A 14,489-nucleotide genomic window follows, 5' to 3' on the forward strand; every position below is an offset into this window, starting at 1 on the left:
ACCCCATCTTGACTAAAAAAACCAGAAATGTAGACATTTCTGCATATTTATTAAAAAAGAAAAACTGAAATATCCCATGGTCATAAGTCTTCAGCCCCTTTGCTCAGACACTCATATTTAAGTCCCATGCTGAACATGAACATTTCCTTGTGATCCTCCTTGAGATGGTTCTGCTCCTTCATTGGAGGCCAGCTGTGTGTAATTAAACTGATAGGACTTGATTTGGGAAGGCGCACACCTGTCTATATAAGACCTCACAGTGCATGTCAGAGCAAAGGAGAATCATGATGCCAAAGAAACTGGCCAAGGAGCTCAGAGACAGAATGGTGGCAAGGCACAGATCTGGCCAAGGTTACAACAGAATTTCTGCAGTACTCAAGGTTCCTAAGAGCACAGTGGCCTCCATAATCCTTAAATGGAAGAAGTTTGGGACCACCAGAAGTCTTCCTAGACCTGGCCGTCCAGCCAAACTGAGCAATCGTGGGAGAAGAGCCTTGGTGAGAGGTAAAGAAGAACCCAAAGATCACTGTGGCTGAGCTCCAGAGTTGCAGTAGGGAGATGGGAGAAAGTTCCACAAAGTCAAGTATGACTGCAGCCCTCCACCAGTCGGGCCTTTATGGCAGAGTGGCCCAACGGAAGCCTCTCCTCAGTGCAAGACATATGGAAACCGCATAGAGTTTGGTAAACAACACATGAAGGACTCCCAGACTATGAGAAATAAGATTCTCTGGTCTGATGAGATGAAGATACACTTTTTTTTTTTTTTAACTCAAATACATTTTTATTAAGAATAATATTACAATTGACATGTTCCATTCTTGTTTTCAGTACAAAGTTTTCCCCCCAAACGAACCCTGTAATCCCAACTTATCCCCCCCCCCCCCCAATAAGACAGCCCACCTTGTTTAATAGCTCCACACTCAAATCTATAGGATGACTATCCCCTCAGTTAGGACCATAGGCCACGTGTTATGTTTTCACCAATTCAGGGTCTTGATTCACCCGGTCTCTATAACAAACCTATCCCATGGCAAGCCATGGAGACCACAGTTTATCGAACATTTCAATTTTCCCTCTTTTCTGATAAAACCCCTTTTCCAGTTTCAGGCCCTGCTTCACATATTGGAGGAATTCTCTTCTTGAAGGCGTCTCGTCCTTAATCCAATTTCGCGCTATTACCTTCCAGGCCATGTACAGCAATCTGGCAATAGCTGTCTTCAGGTTGTTATCCACTCCAATCTCATCCACGTACCCCAACATACACACCATCGGGTCCCTTGGCACCGTGCATCTGTATGCTCCTTCCACTCAAAACTACCAACCAAAAAGCAGCCAGTCTTGGACAGGTCCACATCATATGAAATATATCTGCATCTGTAGATTTACACCTTGGGCACTCAGAATCATCACGCAAGCCTGCCTTATATAACACCTTCGGAGATTTGTATACTGTGTGTATTACATAAAGCTGTGACAGCCTATTCGGTTCGCTCAGAGACAGCCGTGGAACCCACTCCAGCACCCACTCCCAAGTTTCATTCTCCATTGGGCCCAGATCCCTCTCCCACTTAGCTCTCACCAGTATTGGAAACCTTAACAGGAAAGTGTGCAGCAAGTCTTTATAAAGAGTGGAAATAACCCCCCCCCAGTAGTCCCTTCACCACACACATACTCTAACACTATATCCCTTTGAATTCTGATGCCTCCGTCCCTATTCTGAGCTCCAAATGCGTGTCTCATCTGCAAATATTGATATTCCCCCGCAGGCCCGAGATCAAATTCCACCTGCAATTGTGAAAAGGATTTCAACTCTCCCTGCTCAATTATCTGATAGACATATTGAATCCCCTTGGCCTGCCATTCTGGTAGTACCCCCATTGCCACAAACTCCTTTAAATTATTATTATGCCATAGCGGGGAGAATCTGGTCAGACCCGTAATCCCACGTATATGTTTTAGTCTACCCCACAGCTTACATATCAATAACATAGTCGGATACAATTTCCCCAAAGCCCCCAGGGAGCCATCCTCCAGACATTGTACTGCTGGCCTTCTTTTTGTCACTTTTTCCATTAATTGCTGTACCGCCCCGGACGACCCTTCATGCACCCAGCCTAAGTGCTGACTCTGGGCTGCAAGAAAATATACTTCAGGGTTAGGCAATGCCAAGCCCCCATCTTCCTTGGGTCGCTGAAGTGTCTCCAGTCTGATACGTGGATGTTGTCTCCCCCATACCAAATTCCTGAACAGGGAGTTAATCTGCCGAAATTTCCTGCTCGGTATCCAAAGTGGCGCATTATGAGAACATACAGAATCTTCGGCATCAAAATCATTTTGATAAGATTCACCCTGCCCACCACTGATAAATGCAGCTTAACCCAAGCATCCACTTTTGCCTTAAGAACACCTAAGATCGGAGTCAGATTCCTATGTATGTAATCCGTAACCGGCATAGATACCCATATCCCAAGATATTTAAATTGACTGACCACCTTCAGTCGCCCCTCCTCCCCTACGTCGTCCACTTTAAACAAAATAGACTTACTCCAGTTTATCGTCAGTCCGGACAGTGAGCCAAATCTTTCAATAATCCCAATAGCCTCCCCCCCCCCCCAAGGAAGCAACCGGGTCAGCCAGAAACAATAGAATATCGTCCGCATACAACGCCACCCTCTCTTCAATCATCCCATATTTAAACCCAGACACCTTGTCAGACTGTCGAAGTTTAGCAGCCAGTGGCTCCACGGCCAGAGCAAACAAAAGAGGAGAGAGCGGACACCCCTGCCTTGTCCCTCTAGCTAATTGTATAGTCTGTGATAACTCCCCATTCACCCGGACTCTGGCCATTGGCTGCGAATACTGCAGCCGAATCCAGGACTCAAACCGCGAGCCAAACCCCCATATATTGCAACACCTGCCAGAGATATCCCCATTCCACACTGTGGAACGCCTTATGGGCATCTAAAGATACAATAACTCTCTGGCCACAGTTATCAGACCTAAGCTGCAGATTCATAAATAGCCTCCGTAGGTTGATCGCCGTGGATCTATCAGGCATAAAGCCAGATTGGTCTGGGTGCACCAGGCCGGAGATGACACTCGTCAACCTCATCGCCAACACCTTGGCCAGAATCTTGACATCTATAGTGAGCAAGGAGATTGGCCGATATGACTCAGGTTGCCCCAAGTCTTTCCCCTCCTTAGGAATCACCGCTATTATGGCCTCTCTCATGGATGTAGGCAGACACTCCCTAATCTTAGCCTCCTCCAGGACCGCCTTTAATATGGGAATTAGCACCTCCCCCCATATGTTTATAGATCTCAGCAGGAAACCCATCTACTCCAGGCGCCTTCCCATTAGCCATAGACTGTAATGCCCGACCCAGTTACTCCTCCGTGATAGGAGCCTCCAAGCCCTCTCTATCTGCGTCACTCAACCTCGGGAGCTCCAGTCCCTCAAGGAACGCCATTGTGTCTCCCACCGTCCCATCCACCCAAGAGGAATATAGGTCCTCGTAAAAATCCGCAAAAACCTCCAAAATCTCTGGAGTCTGAGACACTCGTACCATTTCCGGAAACCAGAGAATGGACAAACGAAGTACTTCTCTGGGCAGAAGCCACCAGCGACAGCATGTGACCTACAGTTTCACCCTCCTGATAATAAGCCAGCTTCATGAATTCCCGCTTCCTTTCAGCTTTACCCTGCAAATTTTCTTCCAGATGACTTTGAGCTGCCTTTAATCTCTTCCCAGCTTACGGAGTACCCAGTGTCACCATCTCATCCTCCGCTGCCCGCTGCCCTCAACCCGTCAATCGCTGCCTTCTCTGCCTCTCTCAACTTCCGCTTACATCTACTAATGTCTCTAAACAACAGTACGCCTTCATGGCTTCCCATACAGTAAGAGCATCTACACTCCCATCATTCAGCTCAAAAAAATTCCACCAACTCTCGTTTTATCTTATCTAGATCTATACTGTGCAGCCAGTTAGGGTGAATCTTCCACTCTCTCCTGTTCACGGCCCGTGTCCCCATCGGTCGAAACTCCACCTCAATTGGACTATGGTCCGAGAGGGCCCTAGGCAAATATCTCACATCCCCTACCATCATGTCCAACAGACGGTTGCCCAGTGCCAAATCAATTCTGGATAGAGTACAATGAGCCGGTGAATAACATGAATACCCCCTTTCCCCAACATGCCTAACTCTCCATAGATCAGTCATACCCACTTCACGAATATAAGTCCCAAATGTAGTAACGTGTCCCACTGTCCTATTCTGGGAGTTTTTATTTTTATCCCAAAAGTCATGACATATATTATTAAGATCCCCAATAATTAGAAATGGTATCGGGCCCCAGCTTTCCACCCTCTCCAGCACCTCTCTAATTTTCTTACTTGAGTATGGAGGCGGAATATACATCGCCGCTATACACATCAACACTCCATTTATTTTGCATTGCACCACCACATACTGACCATCCACATCCTCCTGTACCATCACCTCTTCATACTGCACTCCCACAGGTACCAACACCGACACCCCCCTAGAGTACGTAGAGAAGGTAGAATGGTATGCCCTCTGTATCCAGCGCCTGTTCAATACATCCACCTTTTCCCGCACTAAATGTGTCTCCAGCAGGCATATCATTGATACCCTCTGTTCTCGAACATACTGCAGACTTGCCGCCCACCGAGTTTTATCCGCTAGGCCTCTTACATTCCAACTCAATATTTTAATGCGGTCCCCCATCATACGGCTCATCATCCTTCATAGTATCCACTATTCCAAGTATGAGCTGTCTAATCCCTCCCACCCCCCCTACCAACTCCCAACTTGCCCCCCTAACCCACCCAATACAACACATTCTTCCTCTCATCAAGAGTGGGGCTCCACTGCCCATTGCGAACACTCTCCCTTACTTAACCCTCTCCATGCGCCTCCCGCTGCAGTAACAATCCGAATTTCCCACAATTTTTGTTTTTTCCAACATTCCAACTTAACCCCTTCGCGCCATCCGCCGTACTAGTACGGCGCTGCCGGCACTGCATTTGTGCCAGCCGCAGTACTAGTACGGCGGACCGATCACCGCGGTCTCGCGCTGAGCGCCGCGGTGATCGGGTGCGGGTGTCAGCTGTATATGACAGCTGACACCCCGCAGCAATGCCCACGATCGGCGCTATCGCCGATCGCGGGCATTTAACCCCTCTGATGCCGCTGTCAATAGTGACAGCGGCATAGAGGGGGATCGCGCAGGGACGGGGGCTCCCTGCGCTCTCCCACCGGATCCAAGATGGCCGCGGGACTCCTTCCGGGTCATTTACTGACCTGGCTTGCCGGCGCCTGCTGAGAGTTCCTAATAGCAGGCGCCGGCAAGCCTCTGGAACGTGCCTGTCACATCGTTGATCTGACACAGTGCTTTGCACACTGTCAGATCAACGATCTGATCTAAAACAGTGATGTCGCACCCTGGGACAATGGTAAAAAGTTAAAAAAAATAAATAAATACAATGCATAAAAAAAATAAAATAAAAAAAATCCCCAAATAAAGAAAAAAAAAAAACATTTCCCAGTAATTCCATTTATTTTTGTAAATAAAAAAAACAAACAATAAAAGTACACATATTTGGTATCGCCGTGTCCGTAACGACCCGCTCTATAAAACTATCCCACTAGTTAACCCCTTCAGTGAACACCGCAAAACAAAAAAAAGGCAAAAAACAACGCTTTATCATACAGGCGAACAAAAAGTGGAATAACACGCGATCAAAAAGACGGATGTAAATAACCATGGTACCGTTGAAAACGTCATCTTGTCCCGCAAAAAAAAAGCCGCCATACAGCATCAACAGAAAAATAAAAAAAATATAGCTCTCAGAATAAAGCGATGCAAAAACAATTATTTTTTTATATAAAATAGTTTTTATTGTGTAAAAGCGCCAAAACATAAAAAAATTACATAAATGAGGTATCGCTGTAATCGTACTGACCTGAAGAATAAAGCTGCTTTATCAATTTTACCACACGTGGAACGGTATAAACGCCCCCCCCCCTAAAAGAATTTCAGGAATTGCTGGTTTTTGTTCATTCCGCCTCCCAAAAATCGGAATAAAAAGCGATCAAAAAATGTCATGTGCCCGAAAATGGTACCAATAAAAACGTCAACTCGTCCCGCAAAAAACAAGATCTCAAATGACTCTGTGGGCCAAAATATGGATAAATTATGGCTCTCAAAATGTGGTGATGCAAAAACTATTTTTTGTAATAAAAAGCGTCTTTTAGTGTGTGATGGCTGCCAACCATAAAAATCCGCCAAAAAAACGCTATAAAAGTAAATCAAACCCCCCTTCATCACCCCCTTAGTTAGGGAAAAATAATACAATTTTAAAAAAAGTATGTATTTCCATTTTCCCATTAGGGCTAGGGTTAGGGCTAGGGTTAGGGTTAGGGTTAGGGTTAGGGTTAGGGCTAGGGTTAGGGTTGGGGTTGGGGTTAGGGCTAGGGTTAGGGCTGGGGTTAAGGTTGGGGTTAGGATTTCAGTTAGAATTGGGGGTTTCCACTGTTTAGGCACATCAGGGGCTCTCCAAACGCGACATGGCGTCCGATCTCAATTCCAGCCAATTCTGCTTTGAAAAACTAAAACAGTGCTCCTTCCCTTCCGCGTTCTCCTGTGCGCCCAAACAGTGGTCCCCCCCAACATATGGGGTATCAGCGTTCAACGGACAAGTTGAACAACAACTTTTGGGGTCCAATTTGTCCTGTTACCCTTGGGAAAATAAAAACGTGGGGGCTAAAATATCATTTTCGTGGAAAAAAAAGGATTTTTTATTTTCACGGCTCTGCGTTATAACCTGTAGTGAAACACTTGTTGGTTCAAAGTTCTCACAACACATCTAGATAAGTTCCTTGGGGGGTCTAGTTTCCAATATGGGGTCACTTTTGGGGGGTTTCTACTGTTTAGGTACATCAGGGGCTCTGCAAATGCAACATGACGCCTGCAGACCAATCCATCTAAGTCTGCATTTCAAACGGCGCTCTTTCCCTTCCGAGCTCTGCCGTGTGCCCAAACAGTGGTTCCCCCCCATATATGGGGTATCAGCGTACTCAGGACAAATTGGATAACAACGTTTGTGGTCCAATTTCTCCTGTTACCCTTGGGGAAAAAAATTGCGGGCTGAAACATCATTTTGTGGAAAGAAAAAATGATTTTTTTAATTTTCACAGCGCTACATTCTAAGCTTTAGTGAAACAGTTGGGGGTTAAAAGTGCTCACCACACATGTAGATAAGTTCCTTAGGGGGTCTTCTTTCCAAAATGGGGTCCATTGTGGGGGGTTTCCACTGTTTAGGCATGTCAGGGGCTCTCCAAAGGCGACATGGATTCCGATCTCAATTCCAGCCAATTTTGCATTGAAAAGTCAAACGGCGCTCCTTCCCTTCTGAGCTCTGCCATGTGCTCAAACAGTGGCTTATCCCCATATATGAAGTATCAGCGTACTTAGGACAAATTGCACAACAACTTTTGAGGTCCAATTTATCCTGTTACCCTTGGGAAAATAAAACAAATTGGATCTGAAGTAAAAATTTTGTGAAAAAAAAGTTAAATGTTCAATTTTTTTTAAACATTCCAAAAATTCCTGTGAAGCACCTGAGGGGTTAATAAACTTTTTGAATGTGGTTTTGAGTACCTTGAGGGGTGAAGTTTTTAGAATGGTGTCACTTTTGGGCATTTTCTGTCATATAGACCCCTCAAAGTCACTTCAAGTGTGAGGTGGTCCGTAAAAAAAATGGTTTTGCAAATTTTGTTGCAAAAATGAGAAATCGCTGGTCAACTTTTAACCCTTATAACTCCCTAACAAAAAAAAATTGTTTCCAAAATTGTGCTGATGTAAAGCAGACATGTGGTAAATGTTGTTTATTACCTATAATATGTGATATAACTCTCTAATTTAAGGGCATAAAAACTAAAAGTTTGAAAATTGCTACATTTTCATAATTTTCGACAAATTTTTGTTTTTTCCACAAATAAATGCAAGTCATATCGAAGAAGTTTTACCACTATCATGAAGTACAATATGTCACGAGAAAACAATGTCAGAATCACCAGGATCCGTTGAAGCGTTTCAGAGTTATGACCTCATAAAGTGACAGTGGTCAGAATTGTAAAAATTGGCCCTGTCACTTAGGTGAAAACAGGCTTCGGGGTGAAGGGGTTAAATAAACATGTAGAGAAATTACCAAACCAATTTGCAGTACCCAGCATAACCCACGTCCCCCATACTTATTAATCGTTACTATCCCCTCCGGTCAATCACTCAATATGGCACAGCCGAGCCCTCAACAGCTCCTCAACCCTTTAACCAATGTGCCATTAAACGCAAATCCCTCCTCCAGCAACAGAGAAACAACTCCCGTCCGGATCTCGCCGAGATGTCAATCGCCCTTTCCTTTAAGTTTTTTCGCATTAGTATCAATCCACTGGGTAGCGTCCTCTGGTGTCAGGAAAAAGTGGGTCTTATCAAAAGCCACCAGTCTCAACTTTGCGGGGAACAGCATAGAGTATTGCACTCCTAGTTCCCTCAGTCGTCTCTTAACCCCAGTGAATTTCATCTGTTGTTTCTGAACTGCAGCAGAATAATCCGGGTAGATAGCAATCTTTTGACCTCCAGCCATCAGAACCTCCATTTCTCTAGCCTTTCTGAGGATAATGTGTCTGTCCCTGTAGTTCAGTATTTTGGCAAGCATGGTATGGGGATTCGCTCCTGGGGCAGGGGGCTGCGGCGGGACCCTATGTGCTCTTTCAACAGCAAATACTTTTGTCAGCACTGTGCCCCCAATTTTCTCCAGCAGCCAGCTTTCAACAAACTCTGTGGGGTTCCTCCCCTCAATCTTTTCAGGCAGCCCCACTATACGTATATTATTCCTTCTGGATCTATTTTCCAGATCCTCATTCTTGGCAGCGAGCTCTGATATTGCTTGGGCGAACTTTTTCTCAGCTTTTTGCAGTTTAACTATGTTGTCTTCTGCCCTGCTCACCCTCTCCTCCACCGCTCCCATACGTCTGTCCATCTTTTGCAGGGCTGCATTAATCTGTGCTGTGTCCCCTTTTACCTCCTGCTTCTGCAGGGCTAGGGAATTCAAGGATTGCTGGCACGAGGATATCAGCACAATAACGTCTCTGAGGGTCGGCTCCTCTTTCTGCATTAAGCCTTCAGGCCCCCCTCCTGCCCCCACCATGCTGCCTCTCTCCTTCGCCCTCTGTACCTCATGCTTTGCAGCCAGGACTGTATCCTCCTCCTCCTTATCAGCTCCAGCTCCGGTTCCTTGCTCTGCCTCTTCCGCAGCTTCCACTCTGGCATACTGTTGAAGCTTCGCCGCCACCTCCATACGCCGTTGACATGCGGCGTTCTCCCTGTCAGCTTCTTCTCTGACCTCGGCGCCATCTTGGCTGGCTCCTGCATCGCCAGCACCTGCATCCTTCTGCCGCCGTCTGGTCATTGCTTCTGATGCCGGATCCACCACTCAGCACCGCTTTGCTCCCCAGACCTTCAGCTAACTGGTTTGTGGCAAAAGAGACCGGTAATCAGCGTTTGCACAGGATATTTGTCCCTTTAGCAGCGGGAGCGCTCTTCCCTGTGTCCACTCACATGGCCAGGGCCAGCTAGGACACGCCCCCCGGAAGATACACCTTTTTGGTGATAATTCTAAGCGGTATGTGTGGAGAAAACCAGGCCCTGCTCATCATCTGCCCAATACAATCCCAACAGTGAAACATGGTGGTGGCAGCGTCATGCTATGGGGTGTTTTTCAGCTGCAGGGACAGGACGACTGGTTGTCATTGAAGGAAACATGAATGTGGCAAAGTACAGAGATGTCCTGAATGAAAACCTCTTCCAGAGTGCTCTGGACCTCAGACTTTGCCAAAGTTTTACCTTCCAACAAGACAATAACCCTAATTACACAGCTAAAATAACAAAGGAGCGACTTCAGAACAACTCTGTGACCATTCTTGACCGGCCCAGCCAGAGCCCTGACCTAAACCCAATGGAGCATCTCTGGAGAGACCTGAAAATGGCGTCCACCAACGTTCACCATCCAACCTGATGGACCTGGAGAGGATCTGCAAGGAAGAATGGCCGAGGATCCCCAAATCCAGGGGGGAAAAACTTGTGGTATCATTCCCAAGAAGACTCATGGCTGTACGGGCTCAAAAAGGGTCTTCTCCTCAATACTGAGCAAAGGGGCTGAAGACTTATGACCATGAGATATTTCAGTTTTTATTTTTTAATAAATTTGCTAAAAAAAATAATGTAGTAATTTTATCAGCCAAGATGGGGTGCAGAGTGAACGTTAATGAGAAAAAAAATGAACTTTATAGAATTTACCAAATGGCTGCAATGAAACAGAGTGAAAAATGTAAAGGGGTCTGAATACTTTCCGTACCCACTGTATATCCTGAGCTTCTACATCGCTGAGGTCATTAATGTCCTGATTTATTGTGAGTTCTGCGTTTAGCTGTAATGTCAGTAGTCTGCGGCTGCTCGATGGAGCCCTTTGAACTCCCTCCTACGGGAACCTATGGCTCCTTTCGATTAGCCGGCTTGTTGTGATGACTCAACACTGGTGTCACGTCAGGGTGGTAAATTGAAAGTGGAGCTGTGGATTCCGGCAGATGGGTGCAGGAACTTTGTAAGGGTCCCATCCTGCAGCCATGGACAAGTGACATGATCCCTTGACCAGGGTCCTGCGAGTCAACACGCTCATCTGTAATGTCCGGCAGTTACAAGGGCGACTTTCTCTTCTCCATGGTCTTGTCTCTGCAGTTCCTGGCCAGCATGCTGACATATCCATTTGTCCTAGTGTCAAACCTGATGGCTGTGAACAACTGCGGGTGAGTATGCTCTGCAGGGGGGAGCATGGTCTGTGGGGGGAGCATGGTCTGTGGGGGGAGCATGGTCTGTGGGGTTTATTCCTCTGTGGGGGGAGCATAGTCTGCGGGGTTTATTCCTCTGCGGGGGGAGCATGGTCTGCGCGGTTTATCCCTCTGCGAGGGGAGCATGGTCTGCGGGGTTTATCCCTCTGCGAGGGGAGCATGGTCTGCGGGGTTTATCCCTCTGCGAGGGGAGCATGGTCTGCGGGGTTTATCCCTCTGCGGGAGGAACATGGTCTGCGGGGTTTAGTCCTCTGCGGGGACAGAGCATGCCCTGTAAGGTTATCCTCTACCGGGTTTATCCATCTCTGTGGAGAGTGTGCCCTGCGGAGGGATCAAGATCCTGTGGGAGGTTATTCTCTGTGATGGGGGGCATGCCCTGTGGGGTTATTCTCTGTGAGGGGAGCATGCACTGTGGGGTTATTCTCTGTGAGGGGAGCATGCCCTTCTGGGTTATCCTCTGCAGAGCGAGCACAGGAAATATGCTCTGCAGGGTTTATCCATCTGCAGAGGGTGCATACTGTGGGGGGAGAATGCTCTTTGTTGTTTATCCAACTTGTGGGGGGAGCATGCCCTGTGGGGGTTATCCCCTGCAGGTGAGTATGCTGTGAAAGGGGGGAGCATGCTCTGTATGGGGGGGGGGTGCATGCTCTGTATTGGGGGTGCATGCTCTGTATGGGGGGTGCATGCTCTGCTGGGAGATGCATGCTCTGTATGGGGGGGTGCATGCTCTGCAGGGTTATCCTCCGGCGGCTCGGCTGCGTGCGCCTTGTAATGGACCGATGCTTGCGGTTCACAGGCTCGCTGGCGGCTGCCTCCCCTACGCCCCCGTGTACTCTTCCTGGATGGATTGCTGGAGTCAGCTCAGCAAAGAGGTAATCACATATTTTGGGTTTTATTTTCTTGGCTTTTGCCTTCAGGCCCCAGAAACATTTTGTCGTGTATTCTACCCCTGGAGTAATGTCAGGGGAGATGAGGATTGGGTAGTTTGATTTCAGCATGCCCGACCTTTTTGTTCTTGGGACGGCTCCTGTGGTCTGCGCCGGGACCAGAAGTGATGAGATCTCGTTCTTCGGTCACAGGACTGCTGTAGCCCGTGATTGGCTGCAGTGGGCAAAATAACTGGGGCAGCACATCAGCACTGCAGCCAATCACAGAAAGCAGCGGTCAGTTAATTCAGGGATGGGACCCTTTCTATTCCAGTTTAATACCAGATTAGTACCAGATTTTATTATTTTTACGCCGCCTTTGCTGATGAGTTTTGTTTTAGAGCCTGAAGAACTTCCTTATGCGATTGTGGCTAAAAAAAAAAAGTCTGTTTTCCAAATCATGACAGATTTGATAGCATTTCTCTTCTGCATCCTCTATGTATCACTGTACATAGACTGAAGAATGAGATACCAGTGATCGGTCAGCGAGCTCGTTCTCTGTAACACTTCTGCCTTCTGAAAATCAGCTACAAGATGGTTCAGGTTAAGATGGAGAAAGGTCTGATGGACGACTGCAGTGTGATACTAAGAGGATGTAGAAGAAGAACCACAACATCTGTAAGGAAACATTATCAGAAAAAATATTTGTAGCTAAAATAATCTGCGCTAAAATATTAAAAAAGTCATCAGAGGTGTCAGTCTCCTCACCCAAAATATGGGGGGCGTATCTGTGTACTCAGGGGGCGTCTGTGTACCTCGGGGGTGGAATGGGGGGGCTTCCATATACTTCGGGGCTTCCATGTACTGCGGGATGTATATTCGTGCTGATGACCTTTATTGTTGTTTTTTAGGGAAACGCAAATCGGGGAAACAGCCTGTTTTTCCGCAAAGTTCCTGCTGGAAAGAGCTACGTCTATGAACAGAAGAGATTTTATTAAAGTGACCCCTGCCTGCACCGCCGCGTTTCGCTCTTCGGGGGATCGGGGAGAGTTTAATTTGTACACATTTTGTTTACGATTCAATATGATTTTCCTTTTTAATAAACATTCATTATGTACAGATCAAAACCATGATAGAGCTGCCATGATTCCTCCGTGACCCACGGGACTGTGACAGGGCGGCCATCATTGCTCTGTGACCCACGGGACTGTGACAGGGTGGCCATCATTGCTCCGTGACCCACGGGACTGTGACAGGGCGGCCATCATTGCTCCGAGACCCACGGGACAGTGACAGGGCGGCCATCATTGCTCTGGTGACCTATGGGACTGTGACAAGGCGGCCATCATTTCTCTGGTGACCCACGGGCCCGTGACAGGGCAGCCATCATTGCTCTGGTGACCCACTGGACCATGACAGGGCGGCCATCATTGCTCCGTGACCCACGGGACCGTGACAGGGCAGCCATCATTGCTCTGGTGACCCATGTGACCGTGACAGGACAGCCATGATTCCTCCATGACCCACGGGACTGTGACAGGGTGGCCATCGTTGCTCTGGTGACCCACGGGACCGTGACAGGGCGGCCATGATTCCTCTGTGACCCACGGGACCGTGACAGGGTAGCCATCATTGCTCTGGTGACCCATGGGACTGTGACAAGGAGGCCATCATTGCTCTGGTGACCCACGGACTGTGACAAGGCGGCCATCATTGCTCTGGTAACCCACGGGACTGTGACAGGGCAGCCATCATTGCTCTGGTGACCCACGGGACCGTGACAGGGCGGCCATCACTGCTCCGTGACCCACGGGACTGTGACATGGCGGCCATGATTCCTACATGACCCACGGGACTGTGACAGGGAGGCTATCATTGCTCTGCTGACCCACGGATTGTGACAGGGCAGCCATCATTGCTCTGGTGACCCACGGGACCGTGACAGGGCAACCATGATTCCTCCATGACCCATGGGACTGTGACATGGCGGCCATGATTCCTACCTGACCCACGTGACAGGGCAACCATGATTCCTCCATGACCCACAGGACTGTGACAGGGTGGCCATCATTGCTCTGGTGACCCACAGGACTGTGACAGGGCAGCCATCATTACTCTGGTGACCCACGGGACCGTGACAGGGCAACCATGATTCCTCCATGACCCATGGGACTGTGACATGGCGGCCATGATTCCTACATGACCCACGTGACAGGGCAGCCATGATTCCTCCATGACCCACAGGACTGTGACATGGCGGCCATGATTCCTACATGACCCACAGGACTGTGACAGGGTGGCCATCATTGCTCTGGTGACCCATGGGACTGTGACAGGGCAGCCATCATTGCTCTGGTGACCCACGGGACCATGACAGGGCAGCCATGATTCCTCCATGACCCACAGGACTGTGACAGGGTGGCCATCATTGCTCTGGTGACCCATGGGACTGTGACAGGGTGGCCATGATTCCTCCATGACCCACGGGACTGTGACAGGGCGGCTATCATTGCTCTGGTGACCCATGGGACTGTGACAAGGCGGCCATCATTGCTCTGGTGACTCACGGGACCGTGACAGGGCAGCCATCATTACTCCGTGACCCACGGGACCGTGACAGGGTGGCCATCATTGCTCTGGTGACCCATGTGACCGTGACAGGGCAGCCATGATTCCTCCATGACCCACGGGAC

The 14,489-nt window shown here is 48.2% G+C and overlaps 1 protein-coding gene across 1 annotated transcript in view; it reads left to right on the forward strand.

Moving 5' to 3' along the window:
* The window catches only part of MTCH2 (mitochondrial carrier 2), a 28,119-nt gene extending 15,190 nt beyond the window's left edge, over positions 1-12,929 (forward strand). The window contains exons 11-13 of the mRNA XM_077286690.1: positions 10,821-10,888; positions 11,727-11,802; positions 12,708-12,929. Coding sequence (XP_077142805.1) covers positions 10,821-10,888; positions 11,727-11,802; positions 12,708-12,794 — 231 coding nt within the window. The 3' untranslated portion in view covers positions 12,795-12,929. The remainder of the gene's footprint in view (positions 1-10,820; positions 10,889-11,726; positions 11,803-12,707) is intronic.
* The last annotated feature ends 1,560 nt before the right edge of the window (positions 12,930-14,489 follow it).

The sequence above is a fragment of the Ranitomeya variabilis genome, chromosome 2 (assembly GCF_051348905.1).
Source record: "Ranitomeya variabilis isolate aRanVar5 chromosome 2, aRanVar5.hap1, whole genome shotgun sequence".
Lineage (NCBI taxonomy): Eukaryota > Metazoa > Chordata > Amphibia > Anura > Dendrobatidae > Ranitomeya > Ranitomeya variabilis.